Source organism: Uloborus diversus, chromosome 7 (assembly GCF_026930045.1).
Source record: "Uloborus diversus isolate 005 chromosome 7, Udiv.v.3.1, whole genome shotgun sequence".
Taxonomy (NCBI): domain Eukaryota; kingdom Metazoa; phylum Arthropoda; class Arachnida; order Araneae; family Uloboridae; genus Uloborus; species Uloborus diversus.
This window is the reverse complement of record NC_072737.1, coordinates 162,617,130-162,632,699: the sequence shown is the minus strand read 5'-3', so window position 1 is coordinate 162,632,699 and position 15,570 is coordinate 162,617,130. Positions and strand designations below refer to the sequence as shown.

Genomic DNA, 15,570 nt, shown 5'->3' with positions numbered 1-15,570 from the left:
TTATTATTTTTTTTATGAAGTAAAATATTTTTTAAAAAAATCAACAGATATAAAATCAAACTCAAATGTTTCCCTGTTCAGTAGTAGTTTTATATCATTATTGCCGCACGCACATTTGAAGCTTCTTTTATTTTGAAAAATCATTTTGCAATTAAATCTTTTTTTCATTTGTTAGTAATTGAAAAATCATTGTGTATCATATCTATATCTGATTTTTTGGCGAAAACATAATAAATTCATTTTATGTAAATTTTTACCTACATAAAATTTTGTATGATTTATTGACCCCCCCCCCCAAAAAAAAAAAATAGATTTATAGACGTATGTCTTTAATAGCAAAATAATTAAGTTAAAACCGTAATTATTTCATGTTTATCAATAATCATTGACGCATAAATTGGTTTTTAGTCATAATAGTATCTGAGCTAGTGACAATTCATTTTAATTAGAATTTTTAAAAACATATGTCCCAAGCATAAATCAGATGGTTGCATTTAAATTTTCACAACTAGTTTAGGCATTCTTGTAAAAAATTAATGTTTTTTTCTGGAAAAATTGCATCCCATGAGTCATGAAAAGTTACGAACAGTACTCATGGAAAGTCATGGATTTCAAACTCAAAATGTAGAAGATACTCTGTAGGTTATTCAAAGAAGTTATTGCATGCTTAGTCCATTTACACAGATGTGACATTTTTGCACATGCATTTGCACTTTATTCACAGAATGTTAAACTTTGGCTTTCAATTTTTTCATATTTGAATCTAAGGAACCTTTTTATGATATAAGTATCTAATCGCTACTACAAAATTTGCTACTTAAAAATACTGATTTGTTTACAAATTATGATGATATGATACAGATTATTATGAACAATGGTTCTTTATATTCAAATATATGACAAAATTATGCCAAAGTTTAAAATTCCTAGGGAAAGAGGTTGGAGATTTTCTCCAACAGTTTTTCAACAGGATATTAAACGTTATTTTTAAGCTATGTTTAGGTGACTTACAGGAAAGATGCTTGGGTGTTCTTTCAGAAAAACTTTTCAATGTTGAAGCAATAAAAGCACTTTTTTAAGTGACTAAAGGGGAAGAGATTCATAAGCTCCCACTCTGAAATTTTTTCGAAATTGAAATCTAAAAATGTGTTAACCCTCTTTAGTGAAACTAGGGCAAGTGGTTCAAGGGCATTTCTCCAAATTTTTTTTTAAAGCTAAAGTATTAAAAATACTATTTTTTCCCAACTTTTTTGAATTTAGAGGAACGCGTTCAGGGGTTCTCGCCCCAGAATTTTTCAAAGCTGAAGTATTAAAAACAATATTTTACTGACTTATGTTGAGGGCTTTCCTCCCCCAATAAATTGGAAGTCAAAAAGGCCCAATTTTAAGCTATTTTAGTTAAAGGAAAAGTGAGTTGGTGGATGTCCCCCCTGAAATTTTCTAAAACAAGTTTTGAAAATGTATAGGTTTTCTTTTTCTCTTAAATACAGACAGGTGTAGTGAACTAATTTATGGCAATTAGCAATGTTTTAAATGAAAAGGTCTAACAAGGGAATAGTAATCTTCTTAACATTTTGTTCTTAATTCTTCTAATATGTTCCGTTTTCTAATTACAATGATATTTATGTTGAGAACAAGCATATGTTTTCAAAATATCAGTGGTAGATGATTAAGCAGCTAATTTTCCTGAAAACAGCTGGATACAAATTTTAAATGCTAAATCTGAGATATAAATGCAAAATTGCCAACACTGACTCAAATTGTTTTCATTATTATTTATTTCTTTAAGGGTTAGTATTTATTGTTTGTTATTTATCCATTTTTTATCGAGAAAGTAATGGCTGTTTAGAAATTGTCAGTAGCTCTCACATATTTATTTTAAACATACATGACTGTGTGTATGTATGTAATGGGGCAATCAACCAATTCTTTATTGATGTCACTTAAAAAATATTTGTGTTATTTCAGCTGTTCTGCCCCATGTGTCGTATCCCTATAAAATTTTCTACGAGTGATGAAGAATATCCTCCACCAACTGCTATCAATGAAGAAACGTTTAACCTGACTGAGGAAATTGTGGACTTGCAAAAAAAGATGGCTGATCTTTATCAAAAGCAGTTGGAGAAAGGTGGAATAATTGATGTAGAAGCAGAAAGAAACAAATATTTACTCGAAATTTCTGATGTAAGTAGTTTTTATAATTTGCTAAACAGTTGCGGTCGCTCTAACAAATTTTTTAAAACATGACATTTTAATAACTTCAAACAGTCAAATGTCCACATCAATCATAAATATGTACTAACATTCTTATTGCTGAAAATTGATTTGATGCTCTTTACAAAGTTTAGTTCTGTGTTTTCTAATATTTTTATGGTATGCATGAATGTGAGAGTCAGAATTTTTTTTTTTTTTAAATTTGTTGTTAAAATGAAATAGAATGGCTGTAAAAAATGTATTATGTTTTTCTAAACAATAAGGCAAAAGTTTCACAAAACATAATAAAACTATCTCCTCTTCTGTTAACACAAAGACAACTTTTTGTATACTATATTAGTACTCAGTGCTGTAGTTTGGGGCCGAACAATGCTTGCCAAAATATTCAGTTTATTATTGCAAATTCAATGTAAATTGGTTTCAAAGAACCTCTGTTTGAACGACAAAAACTTGATTTTAAAATTAGAACACCCTATGGTGTTGCCCCCCCCTACCCCCATAGAGGGACATAAACTAACCTGTGTGATTTCCCCAAGCATCAAAGGACCGCTGTGCTAAAATGGAAAAGATCCGATAAAAACAATTGCTATAAGGAGAACCTCCTATGGGGTTTGCCCCCCATTGCGGAATGAAAACTACCCTATATCAATTCCGAGCATCTAAAATCCTGTGTGCTATAAATTTGAAAAGATCCGAGAAAAATTTGATTTTAATAAGGAGAGCCCCCCCCCCCCATAGAAGGTCTCCGCCCCCCCCCCCCATAGATGATGGACAAAATTTATCCTGTGCAAATTCCCGAGCATCAAAGGACCTTTGTGCTAAATTTGGAAAAGGTCTGACAAAAATTGGATTTCTAAAAGGCAAACCCCCTATTGGGGTGGCTGGTTTTCCCCCGTAACAGAGCCCCCAAAACTGCCGTATGTGAATTCCTGAACATCAAAGAACCTCTGTGCGAAATAAGGAAAAAATCTGACAACAACTGGATTTTTATAATTAGAACCCCTTTGCCCCCCTCCCCCAACACACACACAGAAAAAAATCAAAATATGCTAGGATGTAAGCAAACAGGTGGAGCACACAACTATAGTCAGAAAAATCATTAATAACAGGAGCCATCCCCAATATCCTTAACAAAGACAATTGGCCAGTAATGGTAAAATGCAAAATGACGACAACCGGGCATGGTTTTCAAAATATATTGCTATGCTGACACCATGCATAGCATCACACTGCTTCACAAAGCCAAATGCTCTGCTCAGACCTCAGACGCTGGAGTCTTTATGAGCTGCAGTGTATCCGTGAAGGCAGTTCCTCCGACGCATCATGGTGTTTCAGTGAACACAACACGGTCCTTCGCACGCATCATCAGCGGTGCATCATGATGTATCGTGCTACATCGGGAATCGCAGTGTATCGGAAGAACACTAAATATGAACACTGGTCTAGCAATGATTGCTTGACACCAGTATTTTGTGATGCATCAATGTATCTCCCAGTCCTAGAGCAGATATATTCTTTTCAATGCCCGAATCTCATTTGAGGCAGTGCGAAACAAAGGGATGTAAGTGGGCATTTTCAAGTTTTGAGTAAAACCGGTTTAAAGATAACATCCTAGGTAGACTTTCATTGAAATTCTTCTCTAAATCGTGCTGTATTGCAGCAACTACCCGGGCTACTAATGCCATGTATACTGGTTATCTCCAAATTTTTAATTTTACCTCTTACATCTCTTTGCTTCTCACTGCCTCATATGATACTAGCTTGAATTCCTTTCAAAAGCACAACGGGAATCTTCAAGCAGTAACTGCCTTTTCCATCCATCTTGCCCGGTGATAAGCATCATGAGAACTAAACATACTACAGGGATCTTGATCAGCATCACCAATAGCAATCAGCGATAGTTTCAATGACTCAAAATAATCATGCTGAAGTTCGGATTTCCTCATTTAGTAGTTGCCTAAGGAACTGTCTAATATTTTGATTCTTCTATAACTCTTGCTTTTTACTTTATTTTAAAATATAACCAGGAGTGTTTTTATCAATTGAGTCATAGTTTTCTTGGTTTATAGAAGTTCAAAAGTCTTTAAATCGGGCAAAAATGGCAATTTGTGTTCCTGACCATGGAAAGAATAGTTCAAACACAGCAGTAGTCAGAATTTCTAGTATGTGATGCCTACATCCTAGAAATAAGAGATGCTTTTGGAACTCCTTCTGAATTAAAAAACTTAACTACAGGTTAAAATGAAACTTAACAATAAAAAAAATTAAAACTAATTCAAAAGTTAGGAGACTAATGACAGTGCTAAGCACAAAAGTTGTATCTACATCTGAGTTCAAAATGAGAAATTACCATTTAAAGTTGTGTGCCTCCATGTATTTGATATGGATGCAACTATTTCAGAGTTTTTTAAAAAATATTTCCCATTCACAAATAACCATAAAACATTATAGTTAGTCAATGTATGTGACAAAGAATCACTTGGTGACCGTAACTCAATTTTGATAATAAGCGCAGATACAACTTTTGCGCTTAGCACGGCAGTGTTTTAAGCTTTAGTTTTTGTACAACATGCTAACATGCAATTTTTACTTCACAAGCTACAACAGGTCAAAAAAACAAAATTGCAGTATTCTGCTACACAAGAAGGCGGTTAAAATAAAGAGGTTCAGAGTTTTGGAAGCACTAAAGTTAACTAGAACTGATTGCTTTTAGTGTATAAAACGTCATGTTTTAAACTTTATTATGCTTTAGCTGTACAAATTAATGAACAACAAAAATATTTTTCTGTTTAATATTTATCTCATCATGTATCAAAAAAAGGACAAAAAATTCATTTTGGATGTTCAGGAGAGGTCTGTTAATCTCAAAATATATGGTTAAAATGTTTACCACACCTTCATATTGTCACTTGGTACAACTTAAGTTGGTATGCATATTGATTTTAGATTTTTTATTGGGGGGGGGGGACATCTAGGTCAGTCAACCTCTAGAGAAGGCAATGGGCCCAAAAAGGTTGGGAGGCACTTGTTTAGAGCATCTTGAAACTTTTCTAACTTTTTTTAAAAAACACTTTACTGTATAACATCCATTGGTGGCTGCCAGGGTAGGTTTTTCTTTTGGTGATTAACTAATTTTTTTTAATGACCTAAAGAATGTTAAGCACAGAAATAAATGACAAAACTATAAGCATTTCAAGCTCCCTTACTTAAGAAAAATGTTCTTACTAATTTCAGGTGCCGACTCAGTCCACTTCAGTGGAAAAATCCGATTCTAAAGTGATGGAACATCCTTCCCTTGATGAATCCGGTAATGCGGAACCAGATGCACATCAGTCTCCAAAAGATAAAGCCATAGTGAATGAGAAAAATACAAAATCAAGTTCAAGGGAAAACTTTCAGGGAAATAGTGGGAGAAGGAAAAAGTTTGATCCAAAATATGAACGAAAACCTGACAGATATGAACGAAGGCCTGATGCCTATCGACAGAATAATTATGGAAAGTATCACCGGCATAGAGATGGACAGTTCAAAAATGCTTCTAGTCGAACTGCTAGTCAAGAGCATTATTCTAAAAAAGACGCAGTGCAAATAGACTCTGAAGATCAACAACCAGCTGAAGAAAGCACTTCGGAAGTTAATGATCCAGTAAATAAGAACTCGGACTCTCCAGATTCTGTCAAACCTAAACATACAAATAATTCTGATTATAGATACAATTACAATCGAAATCCGCGTTTTAATCAGCGAGGTAGGTATCAGCGCTATAATAATTATTCTAACAATGGCTCCTACAATAGGGATAGACGATATGATGGTTCAAACAATTATTATAAGTTTAACTATCACAATAGGAAACCGCACCAAAGCAATGATCATTTTGAAGAGAAATTTCATGATGACGTGGATAAAGAAGGTACGCAACGATCTCGTGGTAGATATTATAAAGAAAAAAGTAATTTTGACCATAAAGACCAATCCCAAGAAGACGGGGATACAGAAGATACACAGCGATCTCGTGGCAGATATTATAAAGAAAAGAGTAATTTTGACCACAGAGACCAGTTTCAAGAAGATGGGGATAAAGAAGATACGCAAAGATCTCGGGGTAGATATTACAAAGAAAAAAGTAATTTTGACCATAAAGACAAATTCCAAGAAGATGGGGATAAGGAAGATATGCAACAATCTTGTGGTAGATATTATAAAGAAAAAAGTAATTATGACCGTAAAGACAGATTCCAAGAAGACATTGATAAAGAAGATACACAAAGGTCTGGTGGTAGGCATTTCAAAGAAAGAAGTAATTATGACCGTAAAGACAAATTCCAAGATGATGTAGATAGAGAAGATATGCAAAGATCTGGTGGTAGATATTTCAAAGAAAGAAATAATTACGACCATAAGTTTCAACATAAAAATGAAAAGGCAAATGACTCTGACCGAAATTCTTCAGAAAAATACTCTAGTAATGCCAATCAGAGAAAAGAGCAACATGTTCGGAAAAATGACCTCCCTTCTGAAAGGACTCCACAAAAAAATGTCGGTGGCGATTGTAGTGAAAATACTGCTAGTGATGATTTGGACAAAACTGAGGTTGAAAATTCTCAGGAAAATAAATCGAATCCTAGGAGGTCAAAAAATTATTCAAATTATAACTCAAGTCATAATTATGGCAATGATACACAGTATCATGATAAATATGACTATAATAACAGAAGCAGTCGGTATCAAAGGAATCCTAATAAGTCTTATAATTACGGTCATTATTCTCCCCAAAACGGGGGCTATAAAAATTATGGCTCAGAAAAATGGCAAAATCGACCATATCAGAAAAAGTCATCTGAAGATTTCAAGCAAGAAGCAGTAGCCAAAGAAAGTGAATCTCAGATTAAGAAACCTGTTGTAGAACGTAATGTTGAATCCTCACTGGCCCCGAATAGAAGTGGTGCAGAGAAATCAAGCATATCTGAAATGACCCCTGGTGGATCTCCATCGATGCTTCGACCTCCACCTGGTTTTGCTAATCCGGCTAGTCGAGTGCACTACGGTCTGAAAGCTGCTAATCCACCGCCAGGATTCAGCAAGAGCTGACAACGGTTGTCTCAAAAGGACCTCTTTGATTGGATTAAAAGCTGGTTGCGATGTCTGAACAGATGGAACTTTAAGTTTGTTAATTTTTGTAGCAGTAGGGATGTGTACCTACCTGGTTCTCAATTGCATTTTTGAAATCAGAATATTACTTGTATGAAGATCCTCCTATTTTTATAATATTAAAAACAAATAAATGAAACAAAATAATAGTAAGACTTCTAAAGTTATTTTTATTGTGAATGGGAAAATCAATTTGTTAAAAGTGCAAAAATATTGCAGACATATGTTTTGGGGTTAACAGGAAATCTATGATTGTATAAAGGTGTGAACTTCAGAGCATAATAAGAGGACAGAAATCCACTCTGAAACTCACACATGTATTTGTTAAAGTGTTTCATTATCAACCCTGAAACAGGTGACTACAGTATTTTTGTTGTTTTTACTATGTTGATTTTTTTATTCATTGTTTCTGCCCCAAAATAAATTTTTTCTGTCTTATTTTTATTGTGCTCACACTGTTTTTGAAAGTTTCAAAATTTTACTGATGATAATTTAGTTTCAAAGTACTGTTAGTACATTTCTTTGCTCACACGGAACATAGAGATGCATTGCCTACAATTGTACTTTATTTGAAATTTCTTTTTTCATGATCTATGTTACATAATGTGCTTTTTTCATTGTAAGGATTTTTATAGTCTGCTTTTATTATTTTATAGTTTTTATCATTAAAATAACAGCAGCCTCAGTATCACAGTGTGTAGTCTAGGGTTGCCAACTGATCCACAAAAATAGTGAAACTCTGTTACTCCACAAAGAAGTTATTTTGCTCCGTATTTCCCGTTTGGTCTTAATTCTGACTAGGGTTACCAAAGATTTAATAAGATTTAAATTTATTTTTATTATATTTTGTTAGTTTATTATGACAGGCATGTAAATATGAGAAATTAAAGATGCTTATACTCAAAGCATGACATAGTGTTGAAAGTTGTTTTATTAATTTAAAAATAACTACAGTTGGCTCTCTGTTGAACGACTTTCAAGGGACCACAAAGAATCGTCCTTAAGTAGAAAGCGTCCTTAAATAGAATGCTTTAAACACTATAGTGAACCATCTGGGACCATGAAAAGCCGTCGTTAAATAGAGAAAGGTCTTAAATAGAGCCTCGTTAAACGAAGAGCCAACTGTATTTTTATGCCAGTTTTTAAAATAATTATCAAAGCTCAAAAACAATTTCAGATAAGAGGTATAACTCTTTTATATTGGTTTTTATACAATATACCAAGCTGATCCGCAAAATTTCAAAATGCTCCTCAAAATCGCCACAGATGCACCTGAAATGGTTTCTCCAAGGTTGGCAACCCTGGTAGTAAAATAAAGTTATTCTATTTTTTTTTATTGTTAAAAGATATATATTTCATCTTCCCACCCCCCACCCCTTTAAAAAAGTTTTTTTCCTCTTTGTTAATTGTATACATATTAAATAAGTATTCCTGGGTTGATGTTTTTGATCTAAGGAGCTGGTAAATTAACCAGGGCTAGGGGTGATCAACCCCTGGAACACAACGTAGTGAATATTGATTCTTTGATATGAATTTCAATTAAGCTTTTTATAAGCTCATTATGTTTAGAGTTAAGCCGATCGGTGAAAAAAAATTATTTTAATACTTTTTATGGGGTTACCCGGATGCATTATGTTTTAGTCAGTATGTATGATAAAATCGATATTATTAATCTGGATGTTTTATTTGTATTTTGGTCAGTATGTATGACAAAACAATTATTATTAAAATATAAAAAGAATAAAGCAAAATGTTTCATTGTCTTGTAGATGAATTAAAAAAAAAAAAAAATAATAATACTCAAAGCAAATGATAAGGATATTTTGCATTCCTTTACTAATACCTCATTTTTCTTAAGTTAAACTTTTGAATTGTTGAAAGTTCAATTTTACTTTCAGTTGACCTCACGAAGAGGCATATTGGTGTACGTCATACTATGTTCATTTATGGATGAGCTTAGTTTTTGTGTACAAATTTTCTTGTTACATTTGAAATGTTTGTATTGCTATTATATTACAATAACAGTTTTGTCACTTTAGTGTGATGTCTTTATTCTAGCAATACACACGCACACATATTGTCTGAAGTAACTCAGCATTAAGATAAATAAATACCTTTGTGCAGAACAGTAAAGTAAGAAAAAACATGCAAAAGTAAGAAGGTATGCAAAATAGAAAAAAAAAAATGGATGGGGAAAGGACAGTATTAAAGATATGGGAGCCAAATGTGCTTTAAGATCATTAACTAAGTTAGAACTGTTCCTCAAAATATGAAAAGATTCCCAAAAGTCAAGATCTGATGAATTGGGACATTTTTGGATAATCTGATAAGAGTTAAAATCAAAAGAGTGATTCGAATCCCAACAATGTTGAGCAATCCTAGACTTATTTAATTGTTGTTTTTTCACATAATTTTGATGCTCTTTCAAGCGAATTTTTAAAGCACGCCGAGTCTGTCCAATATAGGCAAGTTTACAACTACAATTAATTTTATAAATTCCACAATTAAGAGGGTGAATGACACAACAATTAAGAGGGTGACAATTCACCCTCTTAATTGCTGTGGAATTTATAGAATTAATTGTAGTTGTAAATTTGCCTATATTGGACAGACTCGGCGTGCTTTAAAAATTCGCTTGAAAGAGCATCAAAATTATGTGAAAAAACAACAAATAAGTCTAGTATTGCTCAACATTGTTGGCATTCGAATCACTCTTTTGATTTTAACTCTTATCAGATTATCCAAAAATGCCCCAATTTATCAGATCTTGACTTTTGGGAATCTTTTCATATTTTGAGGAACAGTTCTAACTTAGTTAATGATCTTAAAGCAGTTCCATATTTTTCCAACATTTGGCTCCCATATCTTTAATACTGTCCTTTCCCCATCCATTTTTTTTCTATTTTGCATATTTTTTTCTCATTCATTTTTATCTATCTTGCTTTGTTTATTTTTACCTTCATTGTCTTGGTTGACATCCCCCCCCCCTTTTTCTTCTATTTATCTTTATATTTTCCTTTTTCTGAATATTTTTGTTTCTGTTTATTTTATTTCGTGGTGTTTTTTCTTGTATGCTTTTCCTTTCTTGTGGTTCACGGTACTGACATTTTCTTTTTGTTTAAGCTTCTGCTTAATCTTTGTCCAATTGAATTCTTTCTTTCTGGTTTACTGTACCTAAGAGAAAGCTCTTGGCCTTTGCTGGCATTCCTATTGGTTCCTGATCGGTTTATAATTTTCTCATTGGTGTTTGGCTAATCCGCTATTTTTATCTTTTAAGCTGCATGCTTATCTGCTCTTGGCTTTTGTCGGATGTCTTTTCATCCATAAGCTCATTACTTTTTGCATTGAAAAAGGCGTTCCCTGTAACGCCGAAACACGTGTCTGCTGTAATTGGCAATTTGTGCTTTTTTTGACGTTTGTTTTTTCTTACTTTAACTCGGCATTGTTGTGGCATTTTTTCTTTTTTTTTTTTTTTTTGGAATTATAAATTTTGAAACAAATACAGTTGAACTCGCTTATAACGAGCCCTGATTTAAGAAGGATATAAGAAACGTTTGGTTGATACAAGGTCTATGAGAACGTCACTCGCTTTACTTAAAGAAAGTAATTTCTTTTCATCTGAGTTTTGAGTTGTAAAATTTCTACTGACTCCAAGCTCAGTGTATACTTTTTGGAAAAATTTCTTTAGCATACCTAAGTGAACAGAAAGTTAGGGATGAGTCATATATCCTGAAAATAATTGCTGAAGACCTATTTAAAAAGAAAAAAAAAATATGGAGTAGTGACACATTTGAAAATTAAATATTTCATGACACCAATGTTGTCACTTCCAAGGCTATCATAGCTCAAGTTCTAGCTGATGCTGATGAAAAAGATATTTTAAAAGCAACAACGATAATGACAAATATGAAGCTTAACTACTTTCAACACACTCGATGACTTTTGATGTGCAGAAAAACTTCAAAAGTTTTTCAAAACCAGAGGTGCAAATGATGATGTTTTTTTGGGCCATTAGGAACATGGGAGAGATAACAAGCTCAAAGCAAATTAACCAACTTCTTCGGTACTGAGAAAAATCAAGTTTATGTATGAATTTTTATGATTTTTTTTCTCACGAATCAGTTTTTATGAGCACATCACCATCCCTTCACATTCATTATAAGCGAGTTTGATTGTATATGGTGAAAAAATGCTTTTAAATTGATATTGTGAATCAAGGAAACACTTGAAAACCTGAATTATTTTCCAAGTTGGTCGATTGCAAAAGTTCAGTTTCAAAACTAATTCGTAACTTTCTTAACAATTAACTTTATAATTTCTTTTATTAATTTTTGTTTTTAGCATCGATTTAAGGGCTTGTTCCACCTTCCACGAGTCCACCCATTTAAGACAGAGCGTGCATAGTAAAATTATTATAAAATTACCGGTACCCGCACGGCTTTGCCCGTAGTAGAAAATTAAAAGGTCATTTGGTTTTCCTGTATATTTACAAATAATGGATGATGAATTTCTCGCCAATTTGCTATATTAATTTGCTCACCCACGTTACGGTTCCACGTTATGATGATTTGGTAATTTACTCGTCCACGTTGTCATAATTAGCTTGGTAAAATGTTCTTAAAGGCGCTATGCGCGTAACAGACATCCTGACATCCAGAGACACAGACTTTCAGCTTTATTATTAGCAAAGATGATTTAGCCTTCAGTAGTTTTGTGTGTTAAGTTAAGAATAAATAATATACTTTCACAAAAAGTTTTTTTTAATCTATCTGTATATATTTTAATCTAGTATTAAACTGGGGGGGGGGGGGATATATTAAGTTTGGCATTAATACAAAACTTTTCATCTTTTCGATTCCGAGTCACATCTGACTACAACTGTATTTATGTCGTGGACTGCATACTAAGTGCATTGCCTCCATTATTTTTTATACCGATAGATGGCAGCACCATCACCGGATCGAACAGTTCACGAGAATTTAGAACTAGATCAGGAGCTAATAGCTACCTGGTGCTAGCACCCCCTGAGGTATCGTTTTACTTGGAGGACAATGAGACCACGAGCATATTTAACATCGCCCAGTCCCCTTTAATGACGACGGTGGATCTTCGACCATCGAGGTTCGAACTCAGGACCCTCCGGTCCCGAATCCGACACTCTTCCGATCAGGCTACCACGGCCCTAACTTTTCATCTGTGTGTTTCATACTACTCAATACTGTGTGTTTTGATGACAGCAGCCACTTAATCTCAGTTTTAATAGAAATGGATCATTTGTCTCTCTTATTTACAATAGTGTAATAATGAAAGATTTCTGATAAAGTAGCAATTAAAAGAGCATAGCGAAACTTTTTTAAGACGCTTAAATTATTTACCCTCATGTCCCCCTGATCAAAGCATGAGGTCTTAAAGTCTGTATAAATTTTAAGAAAAGTCAAAAAAATTAACAAATTTTGGTGAGGAGAGGAAGATATCTTTCACAAGCTTTGCAGGTCGATGTCGTGACAGTGAAATCGCATGGTAACTTCAATTTATTTGCAAGTCTTTAAATTTATAATTTTTTGCAAAATTTTGGCAGATCTTAAGTATTTCGATTACGGGGGGGGGGGCGTAAGTTTTTGCGGCAGAAAATGTCGCAATATGATCTTTCAATTGCTTCCATTTTCAACTCTTTTCACCATTACACTTCGTGTATTTCCCTGGTTAGAAGCTTAAATATGAGTATTCAGAGGTATTCTGAAACATGTTTTTTGCAAATTATTTCCTTTATAAGTTGTTTAATTGTAGAAGCGTAGCTACTAAGGATCAATTCACTGAGTTAATATTGTATTAAAATGTAACTTGGTGCATAATTATAGCCGTTGATTCCTTTATTATATGATTTTTTCTAATGATAAATTTTATAGTAAAAATAAAACTAAATATCTTGGTGCAAAAAATTTAAACGATAAAATCAACGTTGTTACTGCTTAAAATTCGATAAAAATTTGTATGCACCTGTTTTGGGGCTACACGAAAATCTTTTAATCAACACTGCTTTTTTTTTTTTTTTTTTTTTTTGTAAGTGTGGGTCGATTGAATTTACCTAAAGGAAAATACACCCACTGCCAAAAGTTAAGCACGGAGAGGTGTAAAAAAATTGATAAGTACTGCTTTGACTGAAATGAAATACGGCAGGAAAGTAGCAAATATGTTTATAAAATGAACAAAACAAAGAATTACGTACAGAGATGAAAACAATAGTAAATTTTCGTAAATTATAAGATGACATCATATCGTAATGATTTACAAAATATTGTTTAATTTCAAACAAACAACAAAAACTGACATTAATAGGTACGTGAGCATCCCTCATCTGCATACAAAGTTTACAGAGTGTAAGCATGTTTTTTATGAGGTGATCAACCACCACAGAGTCGAGTAATCGCCATTCATCATGTAGAGCAGTTTCCAATTCTGTGAGAGTGGCTGCGGATGGAAAACGTGTACTAAGGGCAAGGCCGAGGGCATCCTAAAGATTTTCAATGGGATTAAGGTCGGGTAAGTACGCCGGCCAGTCCATACGCGCAATACCCTCATTCTACAGGTAGTGGTCAAGTTAGCAGTTCTATGGGGACGCGCAATATCATCTATTAAAATGAAAGCAGGATCCACTACAGCAGCGTACAATCTCACAGTGGGGTCTAGTAAGGCCCTTATAGTGGAGGAGCCGACGCATCCGCCATTTTGGAGCAAATTTGATCCAGTGTTTCGTAGCAATAGCATTGCTGCTGATGTTTACGTTTCTTTAGCATGTGTTAAATTGGGTCAAATGGGTGTTTGTTCGGCTGTTAATTGTACAAACAGCTCCAAGAAAGGATTTCAGCTCTTTAGATATCCAGCAGATGCAGAAAGAGAAAAGAAATGGATAATTAATAGCCCGCGAAGTGACTGGTTAGCCTGGAAACGACGCCAACTGTTTCCAAAATTTCGCCAATATTCACCTTCGCTCTTTCACTCTCTCGTTCCCTGTTTGGCGAATGATTGCCAATAAAAGTAGCTTTCGCTGCTCTAGGGTTTAGGGCTTCATCCCGATACCGTCATAGAACCCCGTCTGTATAGGTGTGCAGGTCGGTGCAAAACCCCAACGAAATCCCTGCCCAGACCATGATTCTTCCACCTTGGAATGCATGATGTTCTGGGCCGATTACGCGTGCCTTGTTTTCTCCAGACCCTTTCACGCTTGACATCGGGTTTCAGCCCAAATCTTGACTCATCTGCGAACATAACATTGCCCCAATCAGACACAGTACAACTGACAAGTTGGTGGTACAACTGTAATCGTGCCCCTCTGCATTGGAGTGAGAAAGGAATACAAACTCGTGGTACCCGGGCATACAGCCCATTCATGTATAGACATCGGCACACAGTAGTGGAAGATATCGTCTTACCAATGGCCGCTGCAACCGCGTAGATGTCACACGTGTAGAGGTCTCTCTTCGGTTCCGCTTGGCTACAACAGCAATATATCGATCTTCCACGATTTTCGAAACCCTTAGGCGACCAGTCATGGGTCTTCGGGCAAATGTTTGGCTCGTTAGAATTTATTTCCATAATCGTGAAATGGCGGAGTGATGAACGCCAAAGAAAAGAGCAACATCTGTGATTGATTGTTCTGCTTCAATGCGTCCGACACCACTAGACCACTCAAAATTTTCCATTCATCTTCTGGAAGCCATACAAACACGTCTGTCTTGAAAACAAATCGTATGAAAGTTCTAAACACCTTTCATCGGCACTTACAAGCAACTCCTGTAACCCTTCAAAATGCTGCCTTCTTATATGACTGCTTTTTTTTTTTTTGCATACAGTGGTTCCCAAAAGTCTTCGTACACCTACGACTTTCAACGAAATAGGCCCCAATCCATTGGTTAGAATTAATATTTCGGAATAGGTATTTAATTATAAGATCTATGATCAATTTTTAACAAAACTACATGAAAAGATTTAAAAAATATTAAAAATTAATTTTTTAAAAATCAAAAATCAAAAAGTGCCGGAAATTTTATCTCACAAAAGTCTTCGTACACTTCAAAAAATGTCTATATATTATTGCATAATCCAACTTTTTATTAAGTTATTATTTAGTAGAATATCATATAGTATCAACAACACCTTTTAAACGGCTGGGAATAGATTTCATTCTTTTTTCTTTCATTTTTTTGA

At 34.2% G+C, this 15,570-nt stretch overlaps 1 protein-coding gene across 1 annotated transcript in view; it reads left to right on the top strand.

Annotated features, from left to right (window-relative positions):
• LOC129226559 (probable serine/threonine-protein kinase clkA) overlaps positions 1-9,389 on the top strand; it is a 59,562-nt gene extending 50,173 nt beyond the window's left edge. The window contains exons 8-9 of the mRNA XM_054861170.1: positions 1,969-2,184; positions 5,449-9,389. Coding sequence (XP_054717145.1) covers positions 1,969-2,184; positions 5,449-7,305 — 2,073 coding nt within the window. The 3' untranslated portion in view covers positions 7,306-9,389. The remainder of the gene's footprint in view (positions 1-1,968; positions 2,185-5,448) is intronic.
• Positions 9,390-15,570: the final 6,181 nt, after the last annotated feature.